A 13,016-nucleotide genomic window follows, 5' to 3' on the forward strand; every position below is an offset into this window, starting at 1 on the left:
TATTACCAATATTGTCGAAACAGCTGCAGAATGCAATTAAATTCTAATTATTAAAACAATTTATAACTATACTAGTCTCCTGGATGTGTTTACATCTTTCCTGTCTAATTTTAAAGACACAACATCAATGGCTGTCCATTCCTTTAATGCAAACAAGGTAAACTTCAATGTTAAATATTCAATATCATGGCATAGAGGGACAACAAATCAAATGTCGCCTCACAGCAAGAAGGTCCTGGGTTCGATCACCAGGTGGGTGGTCCAGGTCCTTTCTGTGTGGAGTTTGCATGTTCTCTCCGTGTCCGCGTGGGTTTCCTCCGGGTGCTCCGGTTTCCTCCCACAGTCCAAAGACTTGCAAGTGAGGTGAATTGGAGACTCTAAATTGTCCATGACTGTGTTCGATATAACCTCGTTAACTGATAAATCTTGTGTAATGAGTAACTACCGTTCCTGTCATGAATGTAACCAAAGTGTAAAACATGACGTTAAAATCCTGATAAACAAACAAACAAACAACAAATCAGATTTAATTGTTTTGTATAGTTCACGATAAAGCCAATTATTTCTACCCAATGCACCTTCAAAAAGAGTTAAGATAAAAGCTTCAAGGTTAGTCCTACCTTCCTGAGTGACCGGTAAGGGACTTGAGGGTCCATCTTTTTCCCAGGGCCCTTTCCGAAGTGCAGGTGCAGCTTTATTACCCCCAACAGGAGACTCTGAGCCCTCATCTGTTAAAAAAAATAACATAGCAAGATAGTAAGAAATAATAACATTTTAGGAAATATTCTGAAGTTATTGTGAGAAATCCCAACAACACAGAACTCATTCATGCACTGTCCTTAGTTTTGTGGTGGGGCATGTTTTAACCACCTGGTGAGTTGATGGAGCAACAAATTTGAGCAAATATATACAGTAGATTTCCCAACAAAACACAGTAATTACCAACGATCATCATCAAAATTAAGACTTCCGCTACCGCTAGCCACTACCGCTGGGATCCAGGGTTTGAATCCCCAGCAGTCCCCAGTCAGGTCTCACATCCAGAGAGTATTGGATATGTCCGAGTATCTGATCAAAATGGTGATTAATAAATAAAATGAATGAATTTATTTATATCACTGTTTGACATTACCAAATTATTCTGCTGCCTGCCTGGAAGAGGACGCAAGTGTATTTTGCCCTTACACTCAGAATGGCTAGAAAGGAATCAGTTTTTTTTAGGATCATCATGTTGAAAAAATGCAGGAGTTGGTAGCATTCTGGGCTGCCAAGTCTCGAATCTACAATTAAATGCTACTTCTATGCCTACAATTAGGGTGCAAGGCGTGCCCAATGAAAGCCTTTTCTTTTCTCTAACCACAAATGTAAGCAACTGGAATTGGCTAGACACTGCTGGAACCAGGTTGACTGGAACCAGGTTCTATGATTAGAGTAGTCAAAAATGAGGTGTTTTGGCAACATGCAAGGTGGATTTGGCTTGAAAGGAAGGATGCTTCTACAGTAAAGAACCTTACCCCCTCTCTTCAGTATGGTTAAAAATCTGTGTAGTTTTAGGGCAGGTTGCTGGAAGAATACATATGAAATACCACAAGATTTTAAGAAAATGTGGATAAGTGCCAGGAAGCTGAAACTGGTTCAGGATTGAATGTTTTAACAGAATAATAATCCTAAACATACATCAATTTTCATATAAGTTTCTTTTTAACAATTTTACCACGATTACTATACATAACCATTTTATGATGGGTATTAGAGTGTAGGTCTGATGCCATGATGAAAAGGAAATTTGGACTGTTCATGTACCAATGCTGCGAGTGCTGCTGGTGCGGGGTTTTTGAGGAATAGCAGGTCGAGGGCCCAGGCTTGGTTTGGCACCCTGTATTGGAGGTTTGGGGCTTGTCGGGTTCGGTCCGGACCCTCTCGTTCTAGTCGTTGTCTCCGGTTTTGATTCCCCTCCGACTCGTGGTGTTTTTTCAGAGGGAGTCACAGTGCAGCTGACCTCCACTTTGCTCTGATCTGGAATGGAAAGAATTTGGCCTTTATAATGTGTAGCTAGGTGTTAATAATCACATGAACTACTCATGAATAATCTATACAGTATGCAGCATCAGAAATGTTTGAATAAAGTGTAGGATAGAGTGTGCTTACCTGACAGAGGTCCATCTGGCTTCTCTGGACTGGAGGAGGAGTCTGAGATCTGGAAAAGAATAAGAATCTGGTTAGTAATAATTGTTGACATATTTTTTAATATTTTTTCTTTTTTTATCAACCTCTTCATCTTGGTTGGGATGCGGTAGGTCCGGTTCCATTGGGAAACACTGGGCGCAAGCCTGAAATACCCTTGACAGGGCGCCAATCCATCACAGGGCGTCTGTCATTCCCAATAAACAGCCAAGGTCATCATGAAGGAGATGATATAAAAACAGCTCCATCAAACTGACTTAGATTTAGTGCTTATAAACAACCCAAGAAAACATTAATGCAAAACAACAGTACCATTCTCTAAAAAGCTTCTAATTCACCTCAAATATAAAGACTGGCAGAAGCTAGAGCCTTTTTGTTGTTGCATAGCAAGCTGTCAGCCTTTTGACAATATACACCAGTGTTCCAGACACTACAAATTCATAGCACCAACTTTCTGGTGGTTTTCTTTTCCCCTAACATTGGCAGAAAGACATCAGCTTTCTAGACTTCCCATTGTAATGCTTGTGCAGTCAGGCTAAGCCTATTTATATGGACACAGGGGAGTGACCTTTTGTAGCCAGTTATAATCACTAATAAGGAATTAGAAGGTCATGCCATAAAAATAAATGACATTATGGAACCTTCCACACCACCAAATGAATCATCTAATTGGGTGTGTCTATAATTTTGACCCAACAAAATTTACCCATTCAAAATTAGAAAGCCCACTAAAAAACACACTTCATATGATGTCAGTGGTAGCTCAGCAGTAGTAGTTACTGGACTAGTAACCATAGGGTCGCAAGTCCAAGCCCCACCACTGCCAAGTTGCCACTGTTGGGACTGAGAACAAAGCACTTAATCATCAAATTGCTTGGATTGCATTCAGTCACAACTGTAAGTCACTTTGGATAAAAGCATCTGCTAAATGTCGTATTTAATCATGCAAGCATCATTTTAGAAAAAGACCTCTGGAAATGGCACCAACTAAACCCTCCAAACATTGTCATATAGGCCACATGTAGAGTAGCAAAGGCAGAAAACCTTATAACAGCAGTACAATTAAACACAAATCCAAGACACTCTTCAGAAATAAGAGGTCCCCATCCAATTTTAAAACAGCTGCTGTCAATGGAGCATGCTAATGCTAACACAGTAAGGATAAGCGTTTAACAAGGCAGAACGGAAAGCTACTGTACGGCTACATGCCAGGCTGAAACTGGTTTTATTGTATATGACCTGTTAGTTTTATTACTATGTCAGTCATTTTTCATGGTACACTGAACAGCACTGACTGAAATACACTGATTAGCTTGTCATAGTCAAGGCTAAGAAGGAAATATAACTGGCTAGGTCACTACAACAGATGAAATAGGATTTATTACCTATAACTGGTATCATAATTCTTCTGTCTGACATTAATATTGGCTTTATAGCTCATAACTGGGAAAAGCATTAGCAAAGTGGACTAGCATAGCTTGATTAAGCCATCGCCATGTATATAATATGTAGGAGAACAAGCAGAACAAGCAAAAACATCTCCCAAGTAAAAGTGTTAATGAATGAATGGATTTTTAATATAACAGAAGCCTGCTGAATACAACACAGATTAGCATAAGCTAAGCTATTTGCTGGTTTAATTTGGTTTCTGCTAAGGATATTGAGAAAGCTAATTAGCATTTGTTTTGTTCCTCTGGTGGTTGCTGTCTAGTATTTTACTAGCAACACAAAACAACCACTGATTTGCTTGTACCAGCAAGAGATGAATAATAAATCACAAAACTAAGCTCATACCAAGCTAATGCTGGTCTTTGCTTTTGTCCAGCAAAGACAATTGTTATTAGCATGACGCTAATATGTGCTCATATTGTTTGGCAGATTGTTTAATAATTAACAGAACTAAAGAACATATTATTGGTGCAATCAATTATTTGCAGTTCATTATTAAGTTTGAGGAAACTGGGGCTGTTGGAAAGCTTAAAATTCCCACACTGAATTCCCACGTAATGGATAAAGTTAATGGTCCTCACAGTCTGAAGGTGGAAGTTATGGTTCAGTGCGAATGTAATTGCTGGTTGTTTCTGGTTGGCAACAAGTAATATCCAGTCTAAATAAAACAAAGGCTGGTAACCATGAAGACCTGCCGATCCCTATAATAATAATTATTAATATTTATTTTATTATTATTATTATTATTATTAGTTCTAAATAAAAATGTGTCATTTATCATACAAATAATTCTATCTATCTATCTATCTATCTATCTATCTATCTATCTATCTATCTATCTATCTATCTATCTATCTATCTATCTATCTATCTAGTCTTATTTTATTACATAAAATAAGTAACACACAAATGCAAATCTAGAAGCTGCTTTCTCAAGGCTGGATAAACCTGCTGTCCATTAAGGACAGGAACTTGGACCCCAACTGAGATGATATTAAAATTTCCCTATAGTTTACTTTCTTGTTATTGCTTGGAAACGTTTTACTGAATGCATCTTTAACCTTAAAGCAGTGACTGATCCATGTGCAATAAAAAAAGAAGCCAATTTACTATGAAATGTTTACTGTCGTGCTGCCAAATAGATCTTCATGTACAGATGAGTTTCAGATGAGCTTGGGAAATGTTTTCGTTTTTGCTGATGAAGGCCAGTAGACTAACCTCACTGTCTGCCAGCAATTGATTTTTATTTTCATTACATTAGAAATATTAAAAGCTTCTCAAAAGTGCTTAGGTGTTCCACTGCAGGACACTAAAGTGCTTTTCCAGACGTGTTGCCAGAGATTAGCATTAGGCTAATATAACATTTTGTGCTTGCTCAAATTAGCCTGCTTTATGTGACCAATGTTAAGTCACTCTGTTGGACATGACTTACTAATCGACAGTTTATTAAAACATAAAACTGCTTTGTCTTCTGTACTTCTGACTTCCAGTCTATGTTCAAACTCTATGGCCCAATGACTGAGTACAGGTTTTGCAGCCACAGTGCATATGGATTTAGAATAGGATGTCTAACAATGGTGTAGTTCACAATCACAATACAGAAAAAACATCATTCACTCATTTACCCAAACTACTTCATCCTGGTGCAGTTGCCCTGGATTTGACACCACACAGAAACACTAGCAGCAGGGCAGGAATGCACCCAGGACAGGAGGTCAATCCTTTACAGGCCATCACACACTTCTATATTCACTCAGTCACACCTAGGGACAATTTACAGCAGCCACTCCATTTTCTGCATGTTATAGGAGGCAAGGGCAAGGCAAGGCAAGTTTATTTGTATAGCACCTTTCATACACAGGAGGTAAGAGGAAACCTGGTAGAAATCTACATTGGGGCGAAATGTGAAAATCATTATAGTCCTTGACCGTAAGTAATTATCAAACCAAAATCTCCAGGACCCAAGTTTCTCTGAGGCACCCATTTTACCAGCAGTGCCACCGTGTTCCAAGCACCATGAAGTTTAATAAAGGCTGCACCTGCACATAGTAACCTCTGGGTGGCACCATTGCTCCAAAACATTTCACATCCTTCATGCTGGCGTGGAACAAGACGCTCAACAGATAAATTAGAGACGCTAGCAGGCAAAAAGTATGTGGACATCTGACCACGAGTAAGTTGGACATTTTAAAACTATGGGCAATAAATATGTAGTTGTCCCCTACATTTAGACAAAAGACCATTTGTAAGGTCAGGCATGATGTTTGGACAAAAAAAATCCACTTTATGCTAATTCATCCCAAAGCTGTACAGTAGTGTTGAGGTCAGGGCTCACAGACCACAAATGTTCCTTTTGACAAGTTGTGCACAGAGGACCAGCCATGCCCAAATTGTTTCCAAGAAGCTAGAAGCATATAATTTCATTTATAGAATCCTGTTATTAATGGGTGCAACTAAAACACACCTAAACTCAATTACGAAGGGTGTCTAGCTACTTCTGACACAACAGCTTCAACAATGAAATAATTATTCTTGTATATAATTAATCAGATTTGACTGAAGGGCTAAATCAATAAAATAAACATAGAAAATGATTAAACACTCCCTCCCCCTTCAATGTTCTGGAGCTGTGTTGTGGAGATTTTTTTTCTTTAAGCAACTGATGTAGTGTAGTTAACTTTGGATGGTAAATTACACCCTTTTAGCCAAAAACAAAACATCACCATACAACTACTATTTTTATACATTTACATTTTCGGCATTTAGCAGATGCTCTTATCCAGAGTGACTTACAGAAGTGCTTCCATAGTAAATATTACCTTACTCTAGTTTAAGTAGACAACAGTCCAAGAATACAAATCTGCTGAAAACCCTATTAGAACCAAAGTGTTTCTTTCTTTTTCTTTCTTTTTTTTTTTGAATAAGAGCGTTAGTAAGTAAGTACATGTCAGCTTAAGTGTTTAGTAAAGAGGTGGGTTTTTAATCGTCTTTTTGAAGACAGCGAGAGACTCAGATGTTAGGACAGACAGGGGAAGTTCGTTCCACCACTTGGGTGAAAGTACAAAGAAAAGCCTTGATGTGTGTCTTCCTCTAGCCCTGGGTGGAGGATCAAGTCGAGTGAGACTAGTGGCTCGGAGGTTGCGTGGTACAGAGCGGGGTTTGATTAGACCTCGAAGGTAGCTTGGAGCTGGTCCATTTTTGGCTTTGTAGGCGAGCATCAGTGTTTTAAACTGAATGCATGCAGCTACAGGAAGCCAGTGAAGAGAACGCAGCAGTGGGGTGATGTGGAAGCGTTTAGGTTGGTTAAAAACCAAGCGAGCAGCTGCATTTTGAATGAGTTGCAAGGGTTTAATAGTGGACATAGGAGCACCTGCCAGGACGGAGTTGCAGTAGTCCAGCCGGGAGATTACAAGTGACTGGACAAGAATCTGAATCTACTAGGCTTCAGAGAACTCCTACATTTGTTTACATGATGATTTGGGTCATAAACCATTAAAAATGTAGACATAAAAGATTAAACACACTCACCTTGGCTCTCTTCTCTTGCTTGGCCCTCATTTCGGCAAGGAGGCCTGATCCCATCACCTGGATACCACAATCTGGCGTCTTCAGCTCCTCTGATCGCTCTGAGCTACTACTGCGCTCAGAGCGCAATGACTGGGATTTGGACTTAGGGGACGAGGGTTCTTCTGCAGTCTGAGGGGCAGGAGAAGGAGAAGGGGCTGGAACGCAGCTTGGATTCTTCTCCTTCTCTTTGTCTCGTTCTTTGTCCCTATCCTTGTCTTTTTCTTTCTCCTTGTCTCTGTCTTTGTCCTTTTCTTTGTCAGACTTGTTTGTGCGGGACTTGATGAGGTTCAGCAGTCCGCCTTTGCGGGAGTCGCGCTTTTTTTCACTATCCTGAGAGTCTGAGGACTTTAAGGTTGACCGTCTAATGAATTGGAGAAAAACAAAGGAAGCACATGTTATCCCTTAACTTCTTACATTGATGGTTGTTATGTAAACAAAGACTCAGTCAGTGGGAGGAAACCTTAGGTTACTGACTTGTCCATTTTGATGACTTTTTTGGAAAAGAAGTCATCCATGCCCTCGTCCACCCTTCCTATTAGGCCATTCTGCTCACCGTCTTCAGATGGCATATTGCTGACCTGCTGCTGGGTTACAGCAAACAACATATGAACAAAATTTAAAGAAGCTAATTTGACTTAAATAGCTGGTAATGGTTAATAAAATTCCTAAATTAAAATGTTCTAGTTGTAGCTTGATTTCAGAACTTACAGGGTAGAACCATAAATCTCCATCTTATGGAGAATGCTGTAACATGCAAAAGAAATGAAAAAGACTTACTGGAACCCTACTTGAATGGATCTTCTTGTTCCTCTTGGGCCGCAGTTTGGTGTAATGCTGGAGTTTCTTGGCTTCCTCAGATGGCAGATCTCCCCCAGTCCCAGAAGGCTTCTTCTCCAGTTTTGGTAGGGGTAAAGGATCTTCAACATGGATGGGAACATCCTCCAAAGCCTTGTCCAAGTCAAACTCCATCTCTGATACAGATCAGATGAGTAAATAATCTTAGCCACTTAAAAGATACTTTGCAGTCATGTTTATTTTTCAAAGCACAAAAATAATTGGCTAAACCTTAAAGAACATCTTAAATTACAAGTATGCTTGAAGTGGTTAGTGCAACCTTTGTCCAACTATATTTGCATAGCACTCTTTCTTTAAAGAATAGAAATACAGGATTGTTTTGTTGGAGAAGGATACATTAAAGTATCATTTCAAACCAGAATTTCGGAATCTTCAAGATCACCGTTTCTCCAAGCTGCCTTCAAAGCCAGCTCAAAAATGGGAGCAACCAAACAGCCTTTTGTTTTAACTGGAAGCCAATAGGTACCATCTTTATGTATGTCACGCCAACTTTATGTAGATATTTCAAAATCTAATGCAAATACTACATAAGAGAGTGTCCCTGTCTCATACTCACCAAACGCTCTGGAGACAGGCCTCAGCATCCTGCTATGGATGCTCTTCCTTTTTGACTTTGGAGTCATCTAGAAAAGAAAGAGCATATCCTTAATGACACCTATAGTTTTTTAAAGGCTCTTTAAAAAGGCAGAACTTTTAATCATAGACAAAACCTCACTTCAAGGTTCTCCTCGTCCACACTCCCTGATCACTGGAACCTCTAGTTTGTTGGTCTGTAGTTGCCACTGTGAGTATTTAAACCAAACTGCAAGTACCATCAAACCCCTTTAATTTGGTTCAATATTAAAAGCAGAACTGCCAACACTGCCTATATCCAAGTTTAAGCCTTGCTACAGATTTTTTAGCTGAACTGAGATCTGAGCTTTTACCCAGCCATTTAAAGCCAGAGTTCCAGATTTTTAATCACTCTGGTGTAGATCTGGCTGAGCACTCAACTGAAGTTGAACCTTCAACCTAATAGGTGGTCTCTTGCAATGACACGTTTGAATTGCCCTGTACATTGTCAATTCAGCTTGCATTAAATCCTAATTAGTTCCCTGTTCCTGCTGATAAAACACATTCCCACAATATCATGCTACCACCACCATACTTCACCTTGGGAACAGAGTTCACATCATAATTTTACCAAACATAACATTTAATTTTGGCCTTGTAGCCCAAACAGCCTGTCTGTAGTGGTCAAATATACCATCCCCAAGCCCATTCACAATAGGAAAGGGCCATCGCAGGACCACTACAAAGCGGCTATTAGTTTGTTGGTGGACCATTTTTCAACATAAGGTGGATGGAAATAAAATTCAGGCTGGTTTGTATCTCTGGAAAATGAAGGACTCTGACCACATTAATGTGAACATTTGTAAAACTTACATTTGTAGCTTCCCATCCACATGAAAATGACATTTGCGGTCAAACAGAAATGAAGCTATTTGAGACACTTTCCAGGCTGGAGATATCTGTGTGCCAAGGCCTAAAATACTTGGCTTCCTGAAAATTTCCTGCAGTTGATAAACACATTTACCCCCCTTACACATTTCTATTAATGGCAGCACAATTGTTCGCCTCGGGACTCGCTGCTATCTCACTGCTATCTCCTCTGTCTACCCACAAAGAAGAAAAGTGGCAGAGTAATCACCCCACAGTGAGAGTGAGAGGGGGTGTGAGAGAGTGATACGAGTGTGTTAGGGAGGAGGGACTGAACAAGTGCTCTTTGTGCTAGTGATAACACAGAAGAAAGCACAGAGCCAGAGACAGCATGAACAAAACAGAAAGAAACGGAGAGAGAAAACGATTTGGGAGGGGGCCAGCTTGTACTTACACTGGTGCAGCACAGAGTCTCCATGAGGCAAAAAAATAGTGGGAAAAGGGGGAACAGAAGAAGGAAGGCAGAACAAGAAGAGAAGTAAAAAGCTCAGTACACACAGAAGATGAGGAAAGACGAAGAGAAAAGAAACATAGCAGCTCGTGCATGCTAGCTTAGAAGTCATTAAAAAGACATTTTGTAGTTTCATGTGTGCACAAGAGAGAGATGGTAATGCACATCCAAAACTATACATTGATCTATTTTATTATTAAGTACAATTGGTTAGCTTTTACTAGCCAAGTTAGGCTTTCCAGTATTGCTAGGTAATCGCTTCTTCAGAAAGGAATGCAATGACATTTTCACTTAGTAGGACACTCTTCACTCACAATGTTAGTACTAGTTTTTAGCTTTTGCAGGCTAGGGTTAGCGTTTGTTCAGTTGGTTGGCAGGTTAGCTTTTGCTTGCTGGGTGCAGAATTGAAGAGGCTTGCTGAAGGAAGATCACATTGTTCAGCACATTTTCTACAGCACATTCTAGCACCTAACATCAAATTTAACCTAATTAATAGCAATCATCCATTTAACTATTAATTGACTCCAATTACCAAGGACTTGAAGTTTTTATTAGTGAATCCAGCTAAACACAATGGCTAAACCAACTACAAGGCAGTACGACCAAACAATGCAAGTAAAACCCTCCCCATATTTTTTTTTTTTACTTTTGTTGCATTCTCCCAATTGGGATATATTGATTCCCTGCAATCCAGCACCCCCTGCAGCTCACACAAGAACCTCGCTAGCAAAGGAAGACTTAGACTAGCATTAGGCTAGCTTACATTCATAGGATTTAGAAGACACTTCTATCCAATGCAGCATACAGTTACTGTATGTAAGAATTCAATTCAAGCAATTGACATCAAGGGTCTTGTTCAAGTGGTGACTTTGTGGTGGTGGGTCTTGAACCGGCAACCTTTTTATACTGTTCAAGTACCTTAACCTCAGAGCTACCAATGGCCTGGCACACATCTACTCCTTCACATGTGTGAAGCTGCTGATTACTTCTTTACACATGCCAGATTCTTACAGAGAACTGCAAGCAGGTGAATTGAAGAATGAAATCTGAATGAGAGAAAAGAAACTCACCATGCAGGTCTCAAGATCATCCAGCCTCTCTCCTTCCAGCAGCTCCATGGTGTTCCTTTTGGAGACTCTTGACTCTGGAACATCCATATCCAGAGATTCCTGCTGCACCAGAGGACGCCCTTTCCTCACAAGGTGCTCGGCCTGGTGACACGCAATACGTATATAAATATACCAAAGATGGACACGCATACATCAGAATCCAAAGTCCAAAGTTATCAAAAACTCCTTGACATCTCTTACCAGCGTATTCTGAGAGCTGGAAAGCGATTCCAAAATCTCATCAACAATCCGGTCAGACAAGAAGGAAGCCAGGCTCAGTTTTACCTCACTAAATGAAAGAATAACAGAGAAAAGACCTTGCTCAGGGCATGATCACTAGATTAAACACACACAGCTACAGGGAGCAATTATAATGAGAAAAGAAGATGAACTGATCTTTAGAGAACATCATCAGAAAATCTATTTTATACACAGCAGTATAGAACAGTCAGAACAGTACAAAGCTTGAGGGGGGAAATGTGAGAAAGAAGCCCCTGCTTTGAAATCAGCACTTTTAAGCTTGACTGAAGTTTGTTAAAGCAGGATCTTCCGTCTCACTTATTAGACAATAAGCCCATAAGATGGTAAAGCTCACTTGACTGCGGAAAGTGTCAACAATGTTCCAGCAACCTGTAAACGATGACAAACCTGTTTTTTTATTACATCTAATAATCCAAAGAAATTTTTTTAAACAAGAGTTGACGTGGATGCAAAGCTGGAGATAAATTAAATTAATTTCTTTACCAGAAAGAAAGAATTTAAAGGTCCAAAGCAGATTCATGCAGGAATGACTCTTGATTACAGTTCTCAAAGACACGAAAAAAGTAGGGCTGTCAAACGATTAAAATTTTTAATCGCGATTAATCTCAGAATTTTACATAGTTAATCGCGATTAATCGCATTAAAAAAAATCTGTGTAAATGTTATAGAAAACAAGGATTTTAAGTGAAATGTTACAATTAAAATGGTGAACATATTTATGCTAAATGTACTGATGTTAAAAACTGCTGGGACAAGAGAAAACTGTAAGGGAGTTTTATTCACTCACATATTAGGCAGTAATACTATCCAGCAGAGAACCTTGACTTCGTATATATGTCAGATGCGTAGTTATTGTAACAGACTTTTCTGTGGTTGTATCGTGACGATGGTTTGATGGACGTTTCTACACGAAGTGAGTGTGTTTTCACTAGGGATGCATCGATACCATTTTTTCCCAACCGAGTACAAGTACATGTATTTTTGTACTCGCCGATACCTATTTAGAATGATGCAATCTGGAGCATGATGGAATAGTTTAGTGTTTAGTGTAAAATAGTGCAGTGGAACAGTTGCTTGCCATCACTAATTGTAAAAAAAAAAACACCGCACAGACATTATTGAGAAAGCTTCTGACAAGCTAACGTTAACGTTCATTAATAAACGCACGTAATTAACGTTGTGCACATCATACATGCGATGCGATTCTGCTGATTGAAATATTTACTTTAAAAAGATAATAGTCCGATCCCATCTGAGCCGATTCTATCAGCACGTTCGTGGTTCACCTCGGTAAATCGTAAACGACTCTGAGTCGGCTCCCGCTCTGTGGTAATAACCAGTATAATTAAGCCTGAGCTTTATAAGGTAAGCGAGTCACACAAAATGTTCTGTAGTATTTGGTGTTTATTTACAACCGCATCATTTATTATAACAGTAAACACGGAGAGATGACTGAGAAAAGAAACTTACGCTGCGCTTACAATGAATCGATTCTTGAATCACTTGTATCGACACTGTGAACAGAGAATTGAACACAAACAGCGGTCGCTGCTTTTGTAACCGGTTTATCTTCGCTGTTAGCTCTATTTTTAAGGGTTTTTTTTGTCAAACGGAACTAAAGAACATTAAACGTGTGTGTGAGCGTGGTCAGTGAGAATAAT

General features: G+C 39.5%; 1 protein-coding gene across 5 annotated transcripts in view; it reads right to left on the reverse strand.

Annotated features, from left to right (window-relative positions):
• Window positions 1–13,016, reverse strand: part of LOC134310892 (F-actin-uncapping protein LRRC16A-like) — a 58,628-nt gene that overhangs the window by 2,559 nt on the left and 43,053 nt on the right. For 3 of the 5 annotated variants that reach the window (XM_062992622.1, XM_062992625.1, XM_062992620.1), the window contains 9 exons: window positions 11,296–11,383; window positions 11,056–11,196; window positions 8,612–8,678; window positions 7,978–8,171; window positions 7,675–7,784; window positions 7,162–7,561; window positions 2,149–2,197; window positions 1,804–2,016; window positions 621–728 (listed from right to left, as the gene is read on the reverse strand). In XM_062992622.1, the coding sequence (XP_062848692.1) occupies window positions 621–728; window positions 1,804–2,016; window positions 2,149–2,197; window positions 7,162–7,561; window positions 7,675–7,784; window positions 7,978–8,171; window positions 8,612–8,678; window positions 11,056–11,196; window positions 11,296–11,383 (1,370 nt within the window). The remainder of the gene's footprint in view (window positions 1–620; window positions 729–1,803; window positions 2,017–2,148; window positions 2,198–7,161; window positions 7,562–7,674; window positions 7,785–7,977; window positions 8,172–8,611; window positions 8,679–11,055; window positions 11,197–11,295; window positions 11,384–13,016) is intronic. The other 2 variants (XM_062992624.1, XM_062992621.1) reach the window with 1 other exon arrangement.

The sequence above is a fragment of the Trichomycterus rosablanca genome, chromosome 3 (assembly GCF_030014385.1).
Source record: "Trichomycterus rosablanca isolate fTriRos1 chromosome 3, fTriRos1.hap1, whole genome shotgun sequence".
NCBI classification, from domain to species: domain Eukaryota; kingdom Metazoa; phylum Chordata; class Actinopteri; order Siluriformes; family Trichomycteridae; genus Trichomycterus; species Trichomycterus rosablanca.